The sequence below is a fragment of the Sander vitreus genome, chromosome 14 (assembly GCF_031162955.1).
Source record: "Sander vitreus isolate 19-12246 chromosome 14, sanVit1, whole genome shotgun sequence".
NCBI classification, from domain to species: Eukaryota; Metazoa; Chordata; class Actinopteri; order Perciformes; family Percidae; genus Sander; species Sander vitreus.
Window position 1 is genome coordinate 18,528,667 of NC_135868.1, and position 26,090 is coordinate 18,554,756.

Consider the following 26,090-nt stretch of genomic DNA (forward strand, 5'->3'; position numbering starts at 1 on the left):
ATTAATTATTTTGGTACATATTAAAAGACAGCGACTTCTTTACTTTCTTTTAACAATAACCTTCCTGGGACCTTTACTTAATTAAAGTGGCCAAATGCATGCTTTATATTATAAAGGTGATAGAATGTGGCAAAGTTTGTTCTAAGACCAGGTTACAATTTTCCTGGTCTTAGAACAATGCAATTTTCCTGCATTCAAACAAACCTTGGACATTGCATCAACACATTTATTTTTTTTTTGTCCCAAATGGACACAGCTGAGACAAATATGATTTTGAATCACAAAAGTAAACCTGAAGGAATGGATGGCTCTTTATCTGTAAACATTAGCCTCAATGGTAAGGCACTTTCATTCAAATAGGGTTAACAATCATGGCTGACATGTCATGGCCCCTCGGAGTTATGCATTCATTAACACCAACTCAAAGATAATTCTTAAGATTCCAAGGTAACTGCTAACTGGAAAGCCACAAAGGTCAAAGTATGAAGTCTTTCTCAATAAAGATTCAACAGTTTTGCTTTTTATGTTAAGTGAATATTAATCACTGGTATTCCTTCAGACACTTTTTTCTTGTATAACTGTCATTAAAAAATTCCACTAATTCATAGTGTAGTGCAGCCATTTCTTAGCCGTTTCAGTAAGAAGAGGTGCAGATTGAAGAAAACTTGGGTTTTCTTGGTTACATGTGAGGTTGTGTTGTGATGTAACGATTTCTTTTCTTGTGTCATGGCGTAGCAGGGGCCATCTACCAATAGGTTGACCAGTAGGGGACAGAATGGGTAGACAGTTTAATATTGGGATTCCATGTAGCGACATCTCACCTATAGAACTTGCACTCAGACATTCAGAAAGATAGATACAAGTACATTATTTTCTGGTTTAGAGAAAGGACAATATAAAGAGGAATGTCAACTATTTGCTTGGAGGAAGCAGTACACACCTACCATACAAAACAAAAACAAAAGATGAGCCAAATCATTGTTGCAATCTGGGGCCAGACACATTCTATATAAAATACACTACTTTAATCTTTTCTCAGTTCTCCATCAACTTTACCATATAGTTGTACGGTCAACAGTTTATAATAGAGAACCAAAGGTCTACACCAGGTGCAGCCTGTAGCTTTAAAATCCTGTATTTCTGAGAATAAAACTAGGAGGGTACAGACTCCTAATGTACAGGACAATGTCTGAAGGTTAACAGCATGTTCATGTATTCTATATGGTTTGAAACACAGGATGATGGGTGGGGTGTGTGTGTGTGTGGGGGGGGGGGCTTAAATTCCTCACCTCTGAGTTGTTCTTGCAGTAGACATGAGGCTCCACTTAAAATAAGAAACATTAAGAGCACATGCTGATTATCTTACTTATCAGTCAGTGTTCTTGATGGTACAGATGTCCAAAAGAAATATCGTCTGACATTTTTATCACTTTACTTTGGGATAATGTAAAGTTCTTGATCTTAATCAGAGGGAGATGTTTTCTGAAAATGACATTTTTGGAGGTTAAATGCATTGATGTGTTTAGGTTGTAGGCTAGTTTGTATCAACATAATAAAATATGTTATTATTAATTTAAAAACCCTTTAAAACGTGTGATGTGTGTTGTGCTTTTTGATTTTAATATGTGACAATGCACAGACAGCGGAAAGGGTAATTACTCTGCCATGGCATTTAAAATCCACATCTAATAATGTGTATTTCTTTACTGAAATGCATTGCCAATATCATCAAATTGATAAATGATTACCTCCAACACATTTACATCAAGTCAATATTCACATACAGCAGAAATCTTTCCACTTGCGAAAATACACAATGTGGTCCATTCCAGATTCAACAGATCATGCACTTTATTTTGCAATAAACAAAATCTAATGTGAAATTACAAGTGTGAATATTTGAAGGTCAACAAATCACAAATCTCTCTGCTTTTAGAAAACAAGATATTGAAGAAATTGATTGCTGAGTTGTTTCAAGAGAAATTTTCTCAACACAGTGTAACTAATTAACCAAGGTGCTGAAACCAGCAAACAACAGCAGCCAGAAGGGACATATTCATATAAGAGAGACAAACATACATGTAAGTATGCAATGTGTGACTAAGTCTGCAAATATTAATGTGACTGTGCGTGAAAACACCCACTCCCATTAGACTTTCCTGAATATGTGGTGTCACTCTGATTAAATGGTCAACAACAATAAAAATGCAGTTATTTCAAGGTTTCAAACAATACAAAAATCAACAGATGATTATTACAAAAAATAGATTTTTGTTGAATTAATGAGAAATAAAAAATAAATACAAATTGCAAGCTATTTCTTCTATGCAGCTTGTGAAATGCAGCGTGTGCAGAATTTAAATCAAATGACTTGAAGTTAAACAAATATTTCATTAAAAATATAGGGACAGATGTTGCCACTTGTCTTGTGAAACAACAATAGTATGACGGTAGCTGTGTTGGCTGCTATTAATAGTTTTTTAGAGTTGTTTTTAACAGAATAAGACACCAACTATTTCCTTTAAAATATCCTCACATTTAAATAATCGTTTCTGTAACTGTGGATCCAGATTGAGTAAACTTTCTCATTCTATTTTCCAGGATTTGGCTTTTGTTTGGGGAAAAAAGAGTGCACGTGAAGAGAAATCGAGACAAAAAAATAGTTTCTTTCCTAGTATTATTCTTTAAAAAAAATAGCAAAGATAATAACTTGAATATATGTACCATTTTAATATTCCACCAGTTTCCAATAACTAGTCATTTACTGTTAAAAACAAATCTTCCAATCCCTGGCATGTGTTTTGAGGGGGCACAAACCGCCATTTTCTAATGAGATGAAGGGTGTCATCACATCTGTGGAGAAAACACATCCATATTTTTATGTTTTGGAGCCTGCATGAAACTCACTGATGTAGCCTAAATAGAAAACACATGTCTGGACCAAAAAAAAGAGCCTTAGCCTACATTAACATCGACATTGTTTCCATCAGTTAATGTTAAAGGCTCTCTAGATTCTCCTCAACATGGCGTTCACCACTGTGTTTCCTGACTCTGTCCGAAGCGGTCAGCCAGGGAATGCTTAGGCTCAAGTGGAAATAAAACATTGTTAAAGATTAGAATTGCCTAACAATAAATACGAAATAAAGCAATCTCACCGGAAAACAGAATCCCTTGATTGAGTGTAGCCTAAAGGGGTTTGTAAAAGAGGCTTGCGCTTGGCGATGTAGACTATCTATATCTTGGAATGAGGCCAACAGCTCAAAGTTGGACTAAAAACTGCGTTTTACTTAAACAATCTACCTCCTATCTCCTTTCTCTTTCTCTCTAGAAATATCCCAGACTATGTTTAACCAGATCGATTTTGTCAGTTATTTTTCCTGCACTGACATTAACCGCAGAAATCTTCCCACATAAGATGCAGTCTAGTCTGAAACTTTATGTCAGTTTGCCCCTATGGAATTTGTCGATAGCCAGGAGAAACTGGGGGCGGGGAGACTTTCTGTACATTCCTCAGCGATACATTCACTACTCCTCCTGCGCGCGCGCGCACACACACACACACACACACACACACACACACACACACACACACACACACACACACACACACACACACACACACACACACACACACACACACACACACACACACACACACACACACACAGGCTGCAGCCATGCAGTTCATTTAAACCGACACAGTCAGGCGAGCACTCACATGACTGCTGTCTCTATATAGCCTACAAATCTACCATCTATACGGTGCTATCCAGCAGGCAGGAGTAGCCTACATGTAGACCGAGTTCCTGCTGTGCATTTCGTTATTTAATTTGCAGTGGAAATCATTAAAGCCAAATAAACTAGGTTATAAAAAAATGTATGAGCATAACTAGGCCGACGAAAAGCGCCCAGGTTTAATAAATCCCTTATATTGTTCCCTGAAAGAGTAGCCTATGGAGCTAACCACTGAGTTAAAAGTTATTAAGAAACTTTTCTGGCGTTAAAACTTTAAACAAATTATGAAACGATTAAAAGTTAGAAGACGGCGTAGGCTACTAAAGTCTGCATTTTAAACGCTCTCTTGTATTCTCTTTTCATTTAACCTATTATATGATTGCTCCATGCATGTAAACACAACCTAACTTCCTAAAAAAGTTGAGAACAGTTATAAAAGTGCCGCGGATTTGGCCAGTGACTCGTGTTTCGTTACATCTTTTTGGCTTATGACAAAGCCCAGCAGAGGAAACATGGGGAGAAAATGTATTATTGGCGCGCTGATTCATATAGAATAGTGGAGCCGAGGAGCCAATGAATGAGCGCGTTGAGGCCGAGCCAGCAGCAGTAGTACGGAGCCGGCTGCAGCTCTCTGATTGGATAGCCTTCCGGGCCAATCAGAGAGCTTTGTGTGTTTGCTCAGCAGCAGAGGAGTAAAACCCACTGAGACAGCCATGGCCCCAGCCTGAGCTAGTGGCTGAAGGGCCCACTAAACCAACACTCCTTTTGTAACTTGCTTTACATGAGCATGCACACCTAGGCCTATTCATTAGCTGCAGGGACACAGTATTATCATTTCAGCTCAAAGCATAGCTCATTGCACTTGCAATTGCAGGGATGCAGTGGAGATTGCACCCACCTAATCTTACTTTTCAGCATTTTTTTGTTGGTGAAATACAGTTTTACCAACTTCTCAAACTCCAGCTGTTTAAAGGCTAAATGATTTTGAAAATAATACATATGTAGGTTGTGATGAAAAACATACATTCACATGAAAATGAATAAGGCAATGCTATTAGCCTATTTAACTGTTTACATTGTTTCTGGCTAAAAGTCATACTTTACTTGTTTACATCATTCATAACTCATATAGGACAACTCATATACCATTAGTATAGGAAATAAATGATGCCTGGATGCCCACACATGATCTAGAAAAAACTATCTGACTGATAATACACTTCATATCTGAATTGTACTGTTGCATGTGCTGTGTATTGAGCACACCTAAACAAGTATGTAGACAACTATAAGCCCTCAGTCTGAAGTCCATTTAAATATAAACAGATACACTCAGCTGCCAGTTTATTAGGTACACAAATCTCAAACTAATGCAGACTAATACAACAATTCCGCAATAAACTCCAAATTCATTAAGATTATAAAGTTCAGTTCTTGTTGCAAATGAGAGGTGTTGATTTCACTTAATTGTCTTCTTGGCAGCTATAAATATAGTGCTGTTGAATTATTAAGGTAAAATGTATTGTATTAGACTGCATTAGTTTTAGATTTGTGCACCTAATAAACTGGCAGGAAATAAATAGATATATAGATAGATAGATAGAAACTATGACACTTTAAGAAATTACGATTTTGTTTCACTTTACAGCATTATACTAAGAAGCATTTCTAATGTGTCCAATTTGACCTACATGAAGGTAAAATGTATTGTATTAGACTGCATTAGTTTTAGATTTGTGTACCTAATAAACTGGCAGCAGATAGATAGATAGAAGCTATGACACTTTAAGAAATTACGATTTTGTTTCACTTTCATCTTTTACAAATCCATTGCCAGATTTAATCTATTGATAAGCATGAAATTGTGTGTGCATATTCATTTTGGGGTCCTTGATGTTGGAAAAACTAGAACAATTTCTGCCCTGACAGTATACTGTCCTTTGTGCCAACAGGTATGGATTCAGCTACACATTATTAGTCCTGTAAATACGGCCATTCACTGCAGAGTGACCTAAGGGTCGGCCTTCACCTTTGATTGACAAAATAACTTATTGACAGTTGTGTAATATTTTAGACATGGATTCCACACGTGATTGAATAGGGCTGTGCGTTACATATAGGACGCTAGGGGCACTTCAGTGTAGGAGACCCCTCCTTCCCTTAGTGAATGCAGATCCATGCCGGAGGTATAGCAGAGAATTCGCCATGTGCATTCGGTCCACATGGCCAACGCCTCTTCGTTGTGCCAAACGGTCTGAAAGTTGGAAAAATCAAGTGGCGTGGCAGCTCTCATCTCGCCCAAAGACACCCCCTCAATATAATTTTGTGTGACTACGGGCAAATCGGGCCTGCTGTTGGACTTTGAGTTGTGGATCAGGGAGGGCATGGCTCCACTCTAGTTGGAGAAGATGGATGCCGTCATGTGGATAGTAGTACGTGTCATTCCCATATTGTGCGAAGGCCCGAGCAGCGGCGCAGGGCCCTCCCTAGTCAAGTTTCTTCAAAATTAAATGTGTCCAGCATGCAATTTAACAATATAGTGCAACATCATTTATGAATGCCCCCTCCCCCTTTTCCTCCTACTGTGTCATCAGTACAGCGCACTTAGCACAGCCGTGCGCACCAGCCCCCGCAATATCAGCGTCGTTTCTGCTATGGGCGTTCATGAGCGCACTGCCGTTTTACTATTCCTCAGCCGACCAATGAGAATCGAGGTTTTGCAGAGAAAGGCACACGAATGCGATTCTAGTAAAGATACACTGGGTTCTCACGGAATCCCTTTACGCACATAGCTCGCCAGGTTTTTCCCAACACCAATCCACTCTTCCCCTCCTTTTTTCTCCACTCCCCTCTACTGTCCCCACCCCAGATTCCCGTGCAATTTTCCCCAATCCCAAACACTTAATTGAGCAATTGGGATTCCTCACGTGTGGGCTGATTTGTAGTTTGAACACGTGGCTCATTCAAAAAAGCCGGAATAGCAGAAGATTTTTTTTTTTCACCCCCTTCTTCGTCTTCTCATTCTAGGCTCTAGATTTAGAGGCGGGCACCAGCCTTACCGTGTGTGACATTCTCTGTCTTTTTACCAAGGGGTTTGGAGGAAGACACAACGTAGTTTCTCCTCCTTTTCACCCAGCCCGCCATCGTTTGGAGACACGAGATTAATAATTGAGCATTTATTTATTGCGCGATAGAGACATAGGGGCGAGGGAGAGCAAACGCACTGTGAGGCTGCCAGTTTAAATCTATCTGTGGCTCGAACAACCGGGAGGCACGCCACAGCCACTCCATAATAGTAAAGGCGATTTAGGCTACTCCAAACCCTGCACACCCGTGAGAGCAAATTACTATCTCTCCCTCAGCGTAAAGATTGTCCCTTTTCGGCACAGAACATGAATAAACTATACATTGGCAACGTGAGCGCTGAGGCGAGCGAGGAGGACTTCGAAACTATCTTTGAGCAGTGGAAGATTCCGCACAGTGGTCCGTTTCTTGTCAAAACTGGCTATGCGTTTGTGGATTGCCCGGACGAGAAAGCTGCAATGAAGGCCATCGATGTTCTTTCAGGTGAGAAATCTTGGTCAAAAGTGTTATTTTGAAAGACGCACGAACTGCTGCAGTTGTGTGAAGATCGCCTTTACTTCAGTCCTGTATGGGGGGGGCAGAGTATCCAAGCATTTCTTTCTCTCACACACAACCTTTACTTGGCCTTTTGACACTGTGGGCTCAGACAAAAAGCTGCCATGGGTTTGAGTGAATTGCGCTCTTGTAATTTCACTTGGTGTAGCTTGATAAAATGGTCGAGTAAACACAATCATGATGAGAAATACCAAGGCTGGCTTTACTAATGCAGGTTATGTGCCGTTCAGGGCAGTGGGGCGCACAGGCAGCGGGCTGTGGACGCCGTAAAGTCAACCTTATTGTGAGCTTTATTACACAGTCCACTTTGGCACGATAGGAGCATGGGCTGCAGCTTCAATTTGAACTTCCTCTCAAACTGCAGGGCTTCTCCAGTGGCAACAACTCGCTACATTGTGAAGCCATTTCGTCCATGCTGACACACCAGGTGGTTTAATTGTGTTGGTCAAATGTAGGCCAACTAACTGAGCTACACGACCCATTTGCTCTTGTATATGATCCACTTCGTCTCATGGTTTGATATTAAACTAACGTAAAGCTTGCTCATAACACACCTACAATTTCGCTAAAGTCGTGTAATTTTAGGAATTGAGCTAATGCCTGGCTCATTTGTGTCTCGTGCTATTAGTGACTCGTACACGTTCAGCATTTTGTGTTGCTAATCACTGCTGAAAATATCCAGGACATTGCCATGTGTAGGCTACATAATACCTGTGAAGATTTTAGTCCACTACACAAAATGAGTAGTAAACACTAACCCCAAATACATATCCAAGCAGGAAAGAGAAGGCCCGTGAAGGAGGTCAAATGGTTAATGACAATAGTTTTTTTTTGTTTTTGTTTTTAGGTAAAGTTGAACTTCATGGGAAAGTTCTCGAAGTGGAGCACTCGGTCCCTAAACGTCAAAGGTAGGTTTAAAAAAAAAAGTGCTTCTTGGTTCAATTCGTGGGAGCTCCATTTTTTATTTTCCTTAACCATTTTCTTCAAGAAGCCTTTATTTTTTTTACCCAGTGATATTTGCCGGAAGTGTGTATGTTGCTGTTGAACAATGTTAATTCAGTATATATACATTTTTGTTATTGTGGATAAATGAGGTGTCTTTTTCTGAATGCTCTGGGGTCAAATTAAAGGGGCGTATGGTGGTGTACTCCCTCCTTTCGCCATGACAGTGTAGGGTGCTCCTAAAACCGTCGTGCATTAGGCTTTAGCCAGCACATATGCCTGTATTTTCTCGCTCGCCCATTTACTAGCATTTTGTCTTATTTGTGCTCCAACCTCTGGGCGATTAGCAAAAGCCTGAGTGTGTTTGTTGAAATGTGTGCAAAGAGTGAGTGCAGGCGTACAGGCCTTGTGGAGTCGTCCATTTGAGAAGGATCTGCTCGTCATTCTCCCTGCGCTTCCGCCCTCCTCTGCACATTGTGCTGCTGTTGCATGAGATGGACTCCCAAACGCGAGTGGAATGGGAGGTTTGGGGCCCAAGTCACGGAAACCCTTAGTTTCAGAGTTAGACCCCCGTAGCCACACTTGGACAGTATGTGTTTCTGTGAATGATTTCCTGTCAATATTCATTGTAGGGTCTGCGTAATCTGTGTGGAAAACCGTAAAATACTGGGGCTTTTATTTTTGGCATTGTGCTTTTTTTTTCTTTTTTTTTTTTGGTAATGACGCAATTCGCTCATAATTAACCCTTTTGAATTAAATTAAAATGGCTCTCGCTTGGTAATTGGTTTTTATGATTTCTAAATGTCTTTACGTTAGGCTATATGCATGGTTTGGTGTCTTTAAAGTTTGATCTGCTCTTTTAACAAAAGTATAGCCCAAGTCCCATTTTTAGTCAGGTGAAACATTGTGGCTTTTAGGGTAATCTATTATACTTGGCCTAAATTGATATAACGTGCATGGAGATGAGAGAGGATCAAGCAGGGAATTATTATTTTTTTTTTTTTTGTTGACATCTTTACGTGAAATGTATTTTCCACCTGAACGTCATACAAGCTTCCCCTGGCAGCTTGGTATAGACTGTGGGTCAAAATTGTATATTGGCTAAATAAACCAGGTGAGCTGCTGTAAGGACTTTTGCGTCAAATCTTCATCCCTGATCACGATAAACTGGTGACGTTGCTGTCTTTAGTGCAGCCTGCTTTGGTGGCTGTAACAGCAACAGAGTCGAGTTTCAGCCACACTTCAAAAAAGTAAAACGTGCCCTCCCTTCACAACATGGAACATAACAGTAGTCAATGGGAACAGTATTCGGAGTATAGGATATATATATACACACACACACACTCTGGAGGCTCAGCCAGTCATCATGGCTTAACCTTTGAACCCACCAGCAACGGGAAGTGCTACATAGACCCGAGATAAAAGTGGGGTGGCTATAGTTTGGGGCTCAAAGATTGAATTGTTAAGGGTGACATGCTATGGAGTGTGGTGTTTCACATTGGCCAAAATACATCATGTAATCAAAGAGCTTGATGTACATTCCTCTGAATTTGGCCAGAAGCCCTCTAAAATCTCGAGTGCATTAGCAAAACATCTGATGCGTTCAATAGTGACTCGTAGAAATGTACTGTATGCATTAACAACATGGCACAACAAAATTCTGTAAATTGAAAAACCTCGTCCACAGACACATTGTATTAGGAATACTTTTTACATTTCACTGACTTCTGAAAATGTTTTGTCCTAGGCTTTGTTAAAAATAAATTGGATATATAGAGATATATCTCTGGCATTTATAGAGGACACCCACTCGTTTTTGACAATATCTTGAGCTTTTATTTATTTAACTCCTGAGAAGTCATGTAAATTCTACAATGGGAAACCAAACATTAATCAGAATCTTACAGGTGTATTTAAATTTCTGTTAAAACAGCCTTATTTTCCACAATTGACATAACTGTTTAAACCACACACACATTTAGTTTTGCCAACCATTTTTCACTCACTTCATTTTTAATCAATTGTAAGCCAAACAGTTTCTGAAGTGTCATTAATGTGTACACTCTGATTTGACTTCCTGGGTCAGATTATGCTCTCCTTGTTGGATAAATTAAACGTAGCATGTACAGAAATATAATGGCATGGCTGTATGAGGGGTGACCCCAAGTGTGTGTTTGAGTGTATGGGAAACGGACGTTAATACTTTGTGTGCAACTTAATGATTTCTTAACATTCATAGAAATTGTTCTCATATAGTGGTGCAACATTTCAGCCCTTTGACCTTTTTTTTTTAAAAACCGAGCAGTACAAAAACTCCATAAATTGAAACAAAGGGTAGATCGTATCAGGGTTTTTTGTAGAAATGGCTGCTGGCTCTTATTACAAGAATTCTGGGTCATAGGGTCACTCTGGGGCCCCACCTGCAATAACGGATTTGGGACGGAGACTTGGGGTGCCAGAGAGTTATGAATGTGGCCCCTTGTTTTACCCAGACTGCAAGCAAATGTTCCTTAACTCTCCCTGCTTGGCTCAATGACATTGTATTTTTGCTTTCACTTACATTTATTTAACATGTATTGTTTAGTTTTGTGTTTAGTTAGGAGGTAGACACAAATGTGTGTTCTGTGTGTAAGTTGAGTCATTTCTATTTGATATTCAACTAATTGGTTTGGAATTCCCTCAGAAAATCCCAATCTATCCAAATGCAAGTTTAGAATTTAGATTATTAGGCGCACAGTGTGCATATCAGGCCTGTGAGAGGGCAGCGGAAAGCGGCCTGTGTGGGGTTCAGTCATTCAGAACCTCTGCATACTGAATAGTCTATGGCCTGTGGATAGGCATTGAGCACAGGTCTTGTGTCCCTCACCGTCCCTGATGGTGTTGATGTATAGTGCTTCAGTGAGGGATGATTAAGAAATGGCGATAGAGTACAGGTGTGGTTTAGTCTCATGGTGCTTGGCTTGTGAATCCTGTTTTTATGGCTGCATATCCATGCTTGTATACGTGTCTATACAACCACTTGTGTGCATGATGTCCATGGTGGAGGGCTTTAGGTCTCAAATGGGAAGCGAAGGAAACGGACGAACATGTAAAATATTGGTTCATTTTTAAAAGTAAATAAGGAGCCCGGCCTCCTCCTGGCTATCACATGATGAACCAACCCCAGTCACTCCTGGCCCTTCCCTCCCCCTCCCACTTTTAACTCCACTAACATGTTCCTGTCAGTGGACTTGTCTGTGTCCATGGCAACAGGGCCCCACCCCCACAGGGCAGAGAGGGCCCTTGTTACCCTTGCCTGAAACAGTGCTAGTCTCCTTCCCCCCCCAAACACCACACCCCACTCAGACACCTCCCCCTCCCCAAATCAAAGGCTTGGACTAGGGAATGTATACCAACCCCCACCCCACACCCTGGCTGACTTCTTCTGTGTGTAGAGCTATAGGTTAATCCGACTGGAAGTGCATTTGCACATTTCGCATGGCGTTCCCACCGCATACAGAATGTGTGGATCGAGGGGGCCATCAGCCAGGAATGGCACAGTGGGCCGGAAAGGGCTGGAATTCCTCTTAGAAGTTATTTGGGAATTTTCTTTACAATTTGCTCATTTAGAAGTAGTTTCCTAATGTCTCACATTAAATGTTGAACTGCTGTTGGCTTGATTATGGTCGTAGTGGCTGAGGAATTTCAACTACTGCGGCCCTTGTTGCACATGTGCAGTATGTTTTTACTGCGTAGATGTGTGTGCGATTTTAAAAAAATAAATAAAAAATAAATGCAACAAAAACTTGTTACATACCCTTACATTTGAGTTCATGGTGTAAAGAGTGAGTTAATAAATGCTGCATGTTGTAAGGTGTAATTTTATACAGATTAGAAAACAACCACCAGCAGTGGAGCGGTCTGTGAAAGTAGATGAGCTGCATTTAGACATTTTTAACAGCTCAGTGAAGCCTAAGGGAAAGAACAAGATATGTGTTTATAACTTCTTTTTTTTTTTCAAAGAAGACAGGAAATAATGTCTACACAATATATTACTTAAATTGGCTGCATATGTATCAGGTATGTGCAGAGTGAGCGTAAGGCTGGTGTGGACATAGGTTGGGGGTCAGGGTTTGTGATTCCATTGTTTTCATGCTTCAGCTCCCCGCCATATGTACGTTTTTGTTCCTTTAGGTTTGTGTGTATCAGCAGGCAGTGGACTTCGGAGTGGCCTGCACTTTTTTTCACATTTTTATACGAACTGAGACTCTATCTGCATTCTGTATGACCTCCACACATAGCTGGTATACTTGCGCTGCTGTACATAAAGTGCAACTAAATTTGTGGACCTTCGAGCTTAAAGGATGGATTGGGGAATTCTGTCCTTGTGTCAAATGACGGAGTACAGCCACACCATTGTAACTGCTAGTCCCCAGTTGCTTCTGCTGTATGCACACACTCTATGAACAAGCACGCAATTTTGATTTTTCCTTTTAGTGCGACGCGCCTAGTGGAGATTCCCTTTGGTTTCCGTTTGGCACCTGCAGCACCACTCACTCCCTCCCTTTCCCCATTTTTGATACAACCCCTGGATGCTCATGTATGTCTATTTTAGTTGAAAAGAGTGGGTTGAGGTTTGCAGTGGTTAAATCCTCATGATGCAATACTACAGGGCACATGCTTGACTCGAACTGTGTAGACAAGACATTCTGATGCATCTTCGCTTTTCCAATAATCTCCCCCCGCTGTCCTCCTTGATGGCTCCTTGCTACTCTTTTCTGCTGCTTCACAGTCCTGCTACTCATCATTATGGTCACTCTGTGTGACACAATTGGGGATTTGGGACAAAGGGCGTGGTGCGTTTTTAGCCTAATTTAAATTTTGAGCCTCCCACAACTACAATTTAAGCCACCCAGCGGTGATTCCAAACCCATTTGCCCGCTTCTTCCTCACCACATTTTACCCAGGTTGTCTCAGTGCACCTGCTGGGTCAGGACTGGAATTAAAGCAGAAGTCATATCTGCAGCTTCTCCACCCTGGTCCCACTAGCTAGATGGCAGAGGGAATGTTGTGATTAAAGTACTTTTTGTGTCAGTGCTCTTGGTATTGTCAGCTACTAACTGTCTCCCATCTCTTTCCTACCTTCATCAATTTTCTCTCCCTCCTCTTATCCATCCCCCACTCTCTTCCTCTTCTCTATCCAGGAGCTGTAAGCTGCAGATCAGGAACATCCCCCCTCACATGCAGTGGGAGGTGAGTGCTAACAGGCTGCTAACTGCTTCCAGGGTGGGGCACCATTCGGGCAGCCCAACTGGGCTCATTTAGTGGCCTCTGGAGTCACCTTGCCTCCCTTTTGGGTTTCAATTGAGCATGCGCTTCATGATTCATTTGAACAAGGCTACAAGATCAGGCCAGAGTAACACAGACCAGTGGGTGCAACTGTGATTGGTAGAACACAAATGATTGCAAATACCACTGGTAATAAGAATTTTAGGGTTGAATAATTTAGCAACACGGGAGCTTGTTTATTAAACAAAGACATTGGAAGAATTAAAGTAAGGACGCCAGGTGATTTGGCTGTGTCAGGCACATCGGGGAAATTTAAGCAGTTAAATGGTCTTTGTTGCTTAATATTGCTACCTAGTAGGCAAGTTTTTAAACCATTTTTAAAAAGGTTGCTGTGGAATTGATTCTGGGGCTACACAGAAGCAAAAGTGACTTATTTGTTCTGTTATGTCTTTCAATACTATATCACATGTGCAAGTTTGAAAGTGAGTGTCTTTTCACACCATGTTTTCTTGCGGGGGAAAACCTTTTGTATCCCATTAACCCTTAGATTTTTATGGAAATATCCCATAAACCATATATGTAGTTAATCAGTACTTGGGCGTTTTGTTAATTCACACAATGAGTCTGTAAATGAAGTGATTTGAATGTATTTAAGATGCACATGTCAGTGTTTCCTTTACATCTATAGGGTTGAGAAAACACAATTGGCCTATGTACAATGTAATGCAGTCCAATCACTGGCCATGCAAGGAAACGCAGGATGTCTGAGGCTTTTGTTGTTAATAGTGTTAGTTTTAAGTCTGTAAGAAATTCAAATGTATTCTAATTTAAGGGCATAGGTTATGGTGTCCACAAATATATTTTTGTATGCATTTGTATGGTCAAAATCAGTCAATCCCCTTAATTTACTGCATACTGTTGACACTAAAAAGTGTAAAGTATAAACTTTAAAGTACAATACAATTGTTATGGAGAGATGCAGCACAAATCTGAAACAAGTTTTTATTATGCCCATTTCGTCTGCTAGCACATTCATATACAAACCGCCTAGACAGAGGTCCCACATTTTTAAGAAAAAAAAAATCAATCCTCACAAATGATACACAACCATTCCAACACTACTCGATTTATTTGACCGAATCTTGGATTAAGCCTGTGACCCTTGTTATTTTAGGCAAAAATACACCCCCACATTTTCTGTGACAAATTCATCAGAAAATCATGTTTGAATTAATCCACTGCCTGATTAGTAAAAGACAAAACAAGTGGTGAGCTGTGTGTGTCTGTCCATGCAGTGCTTGTCTTTCTCTGCATGTGATAAGCGTCTTTTTTTAAATTTTAAACTTTAGTATTCAATGGCAGCTACACATTCTACTTTGATTACACACTAATCTACTGGGCACATGTAAATGTATCTGGACAAAACGTTTTTAAAATTGTCTGACAAATTTCACTGTAGGTTTTTTAAAAAAAAAGTGTCAGTCAAGATTCCATTGTTGACCATGTGGAATCTCATGTGACAGTAACACAGCTTTACGTGACTTCCCCCTGCCTTCCTCGTCAGACGTTTAGCTGTGATGGCGTGTGCCTGTTGTGTTCAATACATTTTCTGCTCCAAAGAGTATGGGAGCCTATTGAGATTATATTGAATTGTACAATTTAGTATTCTAAATTATGATGTTAATGCATGGCTTTAGATTTTAGCCTGATTCGGTGTGATCAACTGGCCACAGACAGGCTCAGTGTTTTGTAATGGAGGGCTCGCCTTTCCTACTCATGTCCCTCAACTCCAGATCCACCCATGTTCCTAACATGTAGCGAGCGAGCTGTTTGCTTTCTCAAAAGGTGACATGGAGGTTTCTCCCCCTCAGAGTGGGAGTGGTTAGAAGGGAGGAATAGACTGGGATCTTTTGATGCAAAGAACTTGTATGTATCTTATCAGGTAGATAAGACTGTGTGTAGCCCTACAGCGAGCGTATAGCAGTGAGAGTAGTCATGTGTTCACAAGCTGTAGTGGGTGGGTGGGCCTGGACTGTTTCCCCTTTCCTTCCATGTGCGCAGATTCACAGAATGTGTAGCATGACCTAGTACCCCTCCCCCAGCCACTGCTTCCTGCTGGAATGTACCCCACCCTTTCCTGAATGGTCTGGATTCCCATTGGTTGGGCTTGGTAGACGGACAGGCAGATTATCCAGCCAGCAGCCAGCAACTCTTGGCTTCAGGGAACTCGTATCAGCGCAGGAGCAGCCAATGATGGGGAGCGGAGATGGCAGGGAGGCGGGAGGTTGATTGGTTAGGGGTTGGTGGAGTGGGGGGGAAGGGACGCAGTCTTGTTGGCTAGAAAGTGGGGTTGACCTCTTGGGGGTGTGGCCTTTCAGTCAACTGAGCATGGTTGGATGTTTTAGCTTAGAACCCTTGCTCCCCCTCTCGCCCACACTTGATCTATGAATTGAATCCTTTTTTTAGTTTTCATTTGATATATATATATATATATATAGATAGATATAGAGAGATATATATATATTTTTTTTTTTTAATATTTACTTTTAGAAGAAGGCAGCAAATGTATCCACATAACTCAACATTGAACTCTGGGGTTTAAAATTAAAGACTGTCCTGGCAGCAAGCTAGGCTGGTTCCCACAGATGAGTTTCTGGTCGAAAGTGAGTAATCGTGGCTTCTCTTTCTCCCAGGTTTTGGATGGTATGCTTGCTCAGTATGGTGCAGTAGAGAGCTGTGAACAAGGTAAATATACACACTTGATTTGTTGCAATTATGCTTGAAATTTCACCACCTTAACACACCTTTAGTGAATGCTGATTTATATTCCAACTGTACAATCTTGTTTCATTTGGTTTCTTTTTAAATAAAGATGCATCATTACATTGCAGAATTTTCTTCAATATTTTTGTAGTAATTTTGTAATTGCTTAACCATATAAAAAGTACCCCATTTTGTCAGTGCCATTGTGGTGGATTGACTCTGCTGTGTACTCCCACAGTAAACACTGACACAGAGACTGCAGTAGTGAATGTTCGATATGCAGCCAAGGACCAGGCCAGGCTGTGAGTACACACATGCACGCATATGCAGTGTATATTCACATCATTAACCTCCAGCTCATCTGTCTTGATGTCTTTGACATGGATCTGCTGAAGTTTTTCTCTTTACCCAGCATGGTCTATTGGAAATTACAACAACTCATGTCTTGTTCTTCCAGTGCACCTGATTTCTTCTGTCCAAAAAAAGTCTAGTTTAATTTGACATTTGATGGGGAAGAGTGTGTGGTGGTGGTGGGGGGGGGGGGTTAAATAGTCATATGGTGCCCCCTGGTGTACATGACTCATACTACAATGTTACTCTCAGCATGTGTGGTTGTAGATGTCTCCAGGCATAATTGTTTCACTACAAATCTAAATCCTTGAGGCTGACGGGTAAGGCATGTATTAAATGGGAATGCTATCTTGAGTTAATTTCTCATATCTCACAAAGTGAAGTTTTGCCACCGCCCCTCAGTTTGTTTGGCTTGTAAGGAGCTATTTCCTCCTCGTGCCCATCATTTGAGACAAACTGTTTTAATTAGGACTGAAACCTCCTTTTTGTTTTATTATCCCCACTCATTGGATTCTCCCATTGATAAGGAGATGGGGAAAGAAATCAAACCTTTGATGCTTTGTAGATGGCCTCAACAGGAATTTGTTTGGCAATTTATCCATTCAGAGCATTTCACTCCATGACTACTGTCTAAAAGCCTTCTGGTGTTTAATCATACCCGCTCAGTGGCTATCTGAGTTTTTGAGAATGAAATCTCTTTATGCTCCCCAGGGCGATGGAGAAGCTGAATGGATCTATGATGGAGAACTATGCCTTGAAAGTATCGTATATCCCAGATGAGACGGCTGCACCGGAGGGTCCTTCAGTGGGTGGCAGGAGAGGCTTTAACGCCCGTGGAACCCCTCGTTCCGGTTCTCCAGGTCTGGGCGCCCGGCCCAAATTGCAGTCAGACATCCCGCTGCGCATACTGGTTCCCACACAGTTTGTAGGGGCAATTATCGGGAAGGAAGGTGCCACTATCCGCAACATCACCAAACAGACCCATTCAAAGTACGTACAGAGATCAGGAATTCTACTGAAACCGTGAGCTGTGTCCTGTCCCATTTTGTTGTTTTCCAGTATTAAAGTAAATTTTTAACCATGAAGAGAGGTAGTTTCTCATTTATAAAAAAAACCATGGAGAAATGCCACGTTGGTAAAAGTGTCTAACAGCTGAACCCAGGAGGGAAAAAAAAAAATAATTTTCATCTTCATGACTTCTATAAAGAGACTTTGCATTTATAATTTAGAACTGAGAAATGCAGGACTTCCTATCTGACATAATTGCCAAAAACATTAATAATGCACATCCCGTAACTGTATTTGCTATTGTACTGACTGGCTGACAAACCCTGTGTCAATGGCCCCTAAACTTTTATCCACTAAGCCATACAATGAATTGCCTAAATTTTTTTGCTGGAAAAATTCAGAAGTTAAACAAGTTTGCAGCTCCTCTCTATAAGGTATAGCTTCTGTATTGTCTTTGTGTCCATTAAAAAAACATTAAATTAGCATTACATAATTCAATCCTGTCATCCATATAACCTTGGACGTGCAATATTTGAAATCTTCCTACTGTACCGTTGCCTCAAATGTTTTTATCTGCATGGCATCGGAGCTTCTGCAAATAGTCTATACTTCTCTACTCTCAGGCTATTTTCCACAGGGCCTGAAAGACACTCTTTTAAAAAAAAAAAAAAAGCAATCTAGTCCATGTGTCAAACTCAAGGCCTGCGGGCTAAATCCAGACCCTCGCAAATTTTGATCCGGCCCGAATATCAACTTAGGTTCACAATATATTTTGGCCTGCCTAGTTGTCTGCCAAACCAAAAAGACGGGAAACTGCTTTTCAAACTGTAATTTTGCCACACTCAAAGCTGAATTTGGCAGATTTGCCGACTTTAAACATTGCATATTCAGGCTGTAAAACGGGTTGCTGTGAGTCGGCTGTGTGGTAGCATACTTTTAAAAATGTAATTGTTTTGCTTGATTTGCTAAACTCTTATGATGGCTAATTAACTTTTTTGCTGACTTTTTTTAGGGCTTTATGTGGACCAAACTGTGAGAGGACTATACGAGACAGGCAATAATACAGTAAAAAAATGTTAATTTTTCGATTTAAATAAAGCATGTCAGTAAACTATACATGTCTGGCCCTTGATGTGAATCTTATTTTCCAGTGTGGCCCTTAGTGAAATTGAGTTTGACACCCCTGATCTAGACAACTCACTAATGAACAATTACAGGCTCGCATCAAAACTCATTTCACCCGTAAAATAATTTCTGATGTTTTCCAGTTAGGAATTCGACCACACCACCAATGCAGCTCTTAAGGTCTTGAATGACATCCACTTAAACATGTACAGTGGAAAAGTTTCGTTCTTGGTTATCTTATTGCTGCATTCAACACAGTCAACCACACCCTAATTAGACTAAAAAAAACTGTAGAACTTTCTGGTGCACAGTGCTTAACTGGTTTGAATCCTATTTGACTATTTTGTGTCAACTAAACATACAAAATTGACGTGGAGTTCCCCAAGGCGCCATTATTGGCCTCTTCTGTTTAACATGTACATGCTCCAACTAGTGCAGATGATGGAAAACCAAAATTTTACCTTAATTACGCAGGCATCACAAAGATTTATAACCATATCAACAGGTGATTGTGGTGGCATATTGTAAGTGCAATGATTGGATGTGCCAATATTTTCTCTAGTTAAACAAATAAGTATTTGTCTTTTAGACCCAAAGAAGGATTTAAAAAAACAAAAACAAATTGCTGACATTTAAGACCAAAAGCCAAGTCGAAAATCTTTGAGTAGTCGTGACTCAGACCCCAACGTGTCCATGCAATTATCTTTAATTTAAATTAACTTTCTTTTAAATCAGTTTTTTATTCTATTTTTGGCTTATTTTAATCTTTTTACTTTTGTTTTATTCCTTTCTAATCTACTTTAGGGGCCTATTTATATTCTTTTTGTCTCTTTAACATGTCTTTCAACAATGCCTTTCTGTCTTATGTGAAGCACTTTGACTTGCCTTGTGAAAGAGTAATACAAACAAATTTGCCTTTACTACAGGATTGACATCCATAGGAAAGAAAATGCAGGTGCAGCAGAGAAGCCCATCACAATTCACTCCACCCCTGAAGGTTGTTCGAACGCTTGTACAACTATCATGGAGATCATGCAGAAGGAAGCCCTCGACACAAAGTTGTGAGTTTGCACCCATACAAAATGAGACAGAATATTTGCGTTGGTTCGAACAATTTAATGTTACACGCATAAACTTGTAAAAAGGCCAGAATTATGTGAAACACACCGTCAGCTCTTTCTTAAAATGCTATTTTCCCATGTCTTACAATCAAGTCAAAATGAGCATGGATGGTCAATGATGCGTGTTGTGATGCACAGCTGTCTGCTCGTAATTGGCAAATGTGGATGGATAATTATTAGAAGAAAATTTGTTTGTACATGAAAGAAACAATGTGAGATACTGACTGTTCACAACATGCAGACAAAATAGACTTGTAGGACAGGTGTGATCTGAATTTTGTAGGCTTTAACTAAACATCCCATCTGTCTTGTACAGTACTGAGGAGATCCCACTGAAGATACTTGCACACAACAACTTTGTAGGAAGATTAATTGGGAAGGAAGGACGCAACCTGAAGAAAATCGAGCAAGATACGGGGACCAAGATCACAATCTCGCCGTAAGACTGTTTGACGCACTGTTCACTGATGGAGCTTTGACACTATTTGTAGTCTCTGCAACCCATTCATAAAAGTACAACTTGGCACGAAGTGTATGCTTTAGTATCAGAATTTATTCTCTGATAATTGTTCATGTTTCTTCACCCCCCACCTCCATTGTCCTGTCAAGTCTCCAGGACTTGACTCTGTACAACCCAGAGCGGACCATCACAGTGAAGGGCTCTATTGAGGCCTGCGCAAGAGCCGAGGAGGAGGTGATGAAGAAGGTCAGGGAATCGTATGACAGTGACATGGCTGCTATGAACGTAAGCATTTTCACCTAACAAGAAAATTTTAATTCCTTCAAAATGTGAATTAATGTCCATAGACGGTCTTAGCTAATTACTGAGTTTACATAAAACCAGATAACCACTGAAATGTTTAAGGAAATCAGAAAATGGGGTTTTTACACACACAACTTATCTTGAAACATTGCTGCCATAGCAGCACTTTCATATCCTGAATTATTGTCATAAATACACTTAAAAAAAATCAAACGATGGTTTCCGTATGGTATTGTTAACAAGGTTTCTCTTAATGCCTTTATCGGAAGGAAATATTTTACATTTTCTAGAAAATTATGAATAGGGAATGACTACAAATCAGCAATATTCAGATTACTTAAACTCATGTCAGTGACCTAAAATTCCTTCTCGCTTGGGTTTACAGTGACTGCTTTAAACGCAGGTATTGGAGGGCTGCACCGGGTGGGAAAAAAAGCTGTTTACTAAATGGACATAATGTACGATTTTCAATAAAAGGTATCGGGGTGCATCAACAACCCTGGAAGGATGGGTGGACATTTGGTTTACGAACCTTTAATCACTGCTGCTCTGAGATTGCTTTTTTTTTTTTTAAGTTGCTGCCTGAAGTCCTCACTTGTGTGTAAAACAAGTATAAAAATATAATTGATTAGTGGCGTTTATGAGCAAGCATTCAACCTTTTGTAATGCGTACGTATAGTGTTAACGGAAATGTTCTTATTTCTCTCAAGCTCCAGTCCAACCTGATTCCAGGCTTGAATCTGAACGCTTTGGGTTTGTTCCCCAGTGGAGCACCAGGCATGGGTCCCTCCATGTCCAGTGGACCACCTCCTGGAGCCCATGGTGGATGCTCATCATTTGGAGTAAGTGGCAGTCTCCTTTTCACATACAGTAGTGGTTTGACCCATACACTACCATTACAAACCTGGGACTGGTGGTGTTTTTTATTTAAAACTTGATATTCTGCAACTCCTATGTCAGGGTAGTTAAACTACAATTTATTTAGTCTTTAGCAACTCAGCTTCGTTTTTTTTATTTTTTATTTCTTTTAGTGCAGTCCTTATGGGGTTGAGGAGCCATTTTGGGCTTCTGTGCTGTCGGCGAGCAGCCAGCCCCTTGTAAGTCACCCGTCTCAAAGTGCTTTGCACGGCTTGTGGCTGCTCGCTGCGGGATTAAGGGGACAGGGTTTGCTGCATCAAAGTTCTTCTCCAGCTGCCTCTTGATCTTTGACCTCTTATTGGAAAGGTCCTAATCTGTGTGCATGGGGAAATTTAAATCCTGGCGTGCACACATTTTCAAATCAACAGATGCTTTACAGTGTTTCTGCCAAAAATGCTGAATTTGCAGTTTTTTTTTTAGGAAGGGGAGTATTTTTCAAACTGCGCATCCTTCGCATTAAAATCTTATGTTCAGATTTGGAGGCGGCCAGAGCAAGTTGTTAGTGTATCCTCTCAGCTGACATATTGACTGGAATATTGGACTTCATCCAAAATCAACAGTGCTACTTGTTGTCCCTCTTGGACGATGCAAACCACGTCCCCTTCCAGGGCACAAGTCAATCACACACCAAGTGATGTGCTCTACCAGTGTGCAATGAACTATCTGTCTAGTGTCTGGAACATACAGTGTGCTCTCTTCTTCAGAAACAAGAAAATAACCCAATGGAAAAAATCCCACTGGATGTCATGACTATAGTGCATGAGCTCCAATGTAGCTTAAGAAAATTGGAACAGCTTTTGCTAGATCAACTGTTTGGGCATTGGTGGCTGAAGCAAGTGGTCTGCAGTTACGGTCAGTGTGATGTCCTGGTCACAGTAGCACTAAAGTGTTTATACCCTGCAGGGACACCCAGAGTCGGAAACGGTTCACCTGTTCATCCCTGCGCTTGCGGTGGGAGCCATCATTGGAAAACAGGGTCAACACATCAAACAGCTGTCACACTTTGCCGGAGCTTCAATCAAGGTGAGTGAGGGACAGGAAGTGAAGTTCAGAATCTCAATAACGTGTCGATGCTGGCTGTCCACCTGTTGTCACTTGACTGATAGGAATTGGAAGCGTAAGTGAAGGTTGCTTTTTTTTAATTTTTTATTTAATGCTGGCTGTCTGCCCTCCTTCAGATTGCCCCTGCAGAAGGAATGGATGCCAAACAGAGGATGGTCATCATCATTGGACCGCCAGAGGCTCAGTTTAAGGTGTTGTACCTCTTCACAGCCATATAAATGCATAAAAATGAAAAGAAGGGAGACACAATTAAATTTGATGGAGCACCTGTTGGCAGCTCTTGGACTTAATTTTGCAGTCAGAATTTTTTTTTTCATTTACGTCTTTCATTATTAGGATTTCAATATGTTAGTGGCTCTTTACAGCCAGTATAGAAATTTCTTTCATGTCCCATTTCCTTGGTGCACCATGAGTAATCTGTACTCAAACCTGTCCGGCTGCAGGCTCAGTGTCGCATCTTTGGCAAGCTTAAGGAAGAGAATTTCTTTGGACCCAAGGAAGAGGTGAAGCTGGAAGCTCACATCAAGGTCCCTTCCTTTGCTGCTGGACGAGTCATTGGGAAAGGTGGAAAAACGGTAAATAATCGCTAGCTGAACAAACGCAAGCCAGGATTCTGCAAAGTTTAACCTGCCACTAAGTTTGTTCCAACAAATGAAAAATGAAGCTTTAAATAGTGGTGTTTGTATCCAATTCTCTTCTCAAGTAATTATTGTATCTCCTTTTTATTGTGGCTGCAGGTAAACGAGCTGCAGAACCTGACCTGTGCAGAAGTGGTGGTGCCCAGGGACCAGACGCCTGATGAGAATGACCAGGTTATAGTAAAGATCAGCGGACACTTCTTTGCATGCCAGGTGGGTTTTTCTGAAGGAATCGAAGATTCCCCAGGTCTGATTCCCCAGAGGCACATGACTAAGAAGTCAGTTCTTCAACTCTGTATTTGAATAAAGTTTGTTGCATTAAGCTACTTTTGCAAATGGTACACACAGCCCAGAGTCAGCTGTTAATCCTGTTCATGCTGAGAAGAGCACTTCTGACCATAACACATCACTTGAGGATGTCATGATCAGATTAAGGAATCTTAATTTGAGTACTTTGTGATTTGATCTTCACATGTTCTTCCGGTTATCCAGCTTGCCCAGAGAAAGATCCAGGAGATCCTGGCCCAGGTGAGGAGGCAGCAGCAGCCTAAGCCCACATCTGGAGCCCAACTGCCACAGCCCCGCAGGAAGTAAAAGCTCCAGCGGACCTGGAGGAATGGTGACTGAATCTGCCAGAAGACTCGACAGATGCAACGGAGTCCAGGGAGAGAAGAAGACAAGGGGTCGTAATGCTCATCTCAGGGCGTCAAAGGTTATCAGAACCCAACCAAACATCCACCCCCTCCCTGTCTTACTTAACTACAAGTGTGGCTAATAAGGGACCCTACGCCTCTAAACCTCCACCCACCTCACCTCTCTGCATCTCTGTGAGAATGTACTTCTGGGGGCTCCCAACAACGTCACCTGCCCTCACATGTATGCACCCTTCGACCGCTCTCCTTCTCCCCCCCCCCCCCATGGGTGTGTTTTTTTTGTTTTTGTTTTTTTTGGTCCTTTTTACACTAGAAACGCGAAGAAATAAGGATCCCCCTCCTATCACCTCCTTGGTGTGGTACTTCAAACCTGACAAGATGTTTTGATTGACTTCTGATTTTTTTTTTTGTGTGTTTAATTGGTTGATAAAGCTTTCACATGAGTTTTCTGTGGAAGTGAAAAGGCATTGCTATCAAGGTCCTGGTTGGACCAACAGAGGTTTATTTTGGGGGAGGGTTGGCTCAGATTGGGTGGGCCATGTTTAGGGAAAGATTCTTGTTTCAGGACAGGAACTCTGAAAGGGTGGATTATATTGGGCGTCCTGCCCTGTAATGATAGTGGCATTTTATAAATTTAGATGCATTTTATAGATAGACCTATATACATGATGAATATATATTTAGAGGTGAGGGCAGCGCCACAACTGACACTTAGGGAAACGGTGCCGAACTGCTGCTGCCCAGGAAAACCAATTTAATATGCATTTTACTTAACTACCTCAGGATCTAGTACCTCAGAAGAGAAAAGAAAATGATTATATATATATGAAAAAAAATGTTCCTTTCTTTTTTATTTTGCTTTTGTGGTATTTTGTATACTTTATAAAGCTGATAGTCTTTGAACATTTTTATTTTTTTAAGAAAATTTAAAATTTGGTCAGCTGCCAACTGACCCTGCCTTCAACTCTGGTGCTTTAGGTGGCATTGTTCATGTGTATGTGTGACTTAAGATGACCCTGTACATAAAGTCTATTTGTACATAGCATCGCCAGAGCAAGAGTTGGTGCCCCCTCAGCTGGCGGCTGACAGGAGTGTCGAGAGAAAATCGCCTCAGTTTTTCCCCTGAGGGTCCACCATTTTCTGAAAAAAAAAGTACAAAACAAGACATGCAAATAATGCCAACCGTACATCATTGCAGCAATGCCATTTAGTTTTGGAATTGACATTATTGGTAACTTTAATTTGTCACTAAAAAAATCGTGGTCAGTGCAGTGTGGACTGTAATGGTCCTCTCTCTTGCTGCCCTACTGTCAGCAGAGCGTCATTTCTTTTTTTGTCTGTTCTGTTCCCAGGCCATTTGACACCTTTTTGACGATGGCGTCTTAGCAAGGTCCAAGCCCGACTAGTTTATTTTTATAGAGCAAGCTTTGTCAGTTCGGAGTGGCCCTTGTAGCGAGGCCATCAAGTCAATGTTAACGTCGTTCACTACATGGTGAGGGTAGGGGGAGTAACACTGAGACACTTTTTGGGCGCTATAGGAAAATGATTTCAACAGTCATTCTCTTTAACCCACAAATGTAACTTGATGTTTCAATTTGTTCAAACGGGGAAAACGAGCCAGAAAAGGCACACAAAATAAAGAATGAACCCTGACTTGGGGGTCAGAAAAGAGGAAAGGAATCCAAAACTTAAATATACAATTTATTTCATTTGTCTCTTCATGCCGAATGTAAATATGTTGATTGTGGTAAAAGTGCTCGAGTGTATCCATGCTTCCACAGTAGAACGCCGTCTACCTCAGCTGAGGGGGTGGGGGGTTGTTGTGGCACGAGGCACCCAACCCTGCCCCCACTGAGCGCCAGCGCGCACTGATACCTCAGTCCCCCGAACTCTTATTTCTACATGGGCGCGCCATCCTGACATCGCGCTTAACTGAGGGGCACAAGTGATACTTAAAAATATCCCCGACACCTCCCCGATTCCCTGCTTCCTTCCTGCCAAACCACCCCATCCCTTTCCCCTTCTCCGCAGTTTGTTTTGATCTACCTCTTTAGACACGTATTTGAAGTAGAGGCATTCTTCTACGCATTTGTTAGAATTTAGC

The 26,090-nt window shown here is 41.1% G+C and overlaps 1 protein-coding gene across 1 annotated transcript; it reads left to right on the forward strand.

The window, feature by feature from the left end:
• Positions 1-6,655: 6,655 nt before the first annotated feature.
• igf2bp3 (insulin-like growth factor 2 mRNA binding protein 3) lies at positions 6,656-24,244 on the forward strand. The gene is made up of 15 exons (XM_078268265.1): positions 6,656-7,302; positions 8,222-8,282; positions 13,500-13,548; positions 16,278-16,329; positions 16,586-16,649; positions 17,410-17,688; positions 19,758-19,892; positions 20,269-20,391; positions 20,562-20,697; positions 21,426-21,557; positions 22,537-22,656; positions 22,812-22,886; positions 23,139-23,270; positions 23,433-23,546; positions 23,826-24,244. The coding sequence occupies exons 1-15, from the start codon at positions 7,128-7,130 to the stop codon at positions 23,925-23,927; spliced, it is 1,749 nt and encodes a 582-aa protein (XP_078124391.1). The 5' UTR covers positions 6,656-7,127; the 3' UTR covers positions 23,928-24,244.
• Positions 24,245-26,090: the final 1,846 nt, after the last annotated feature.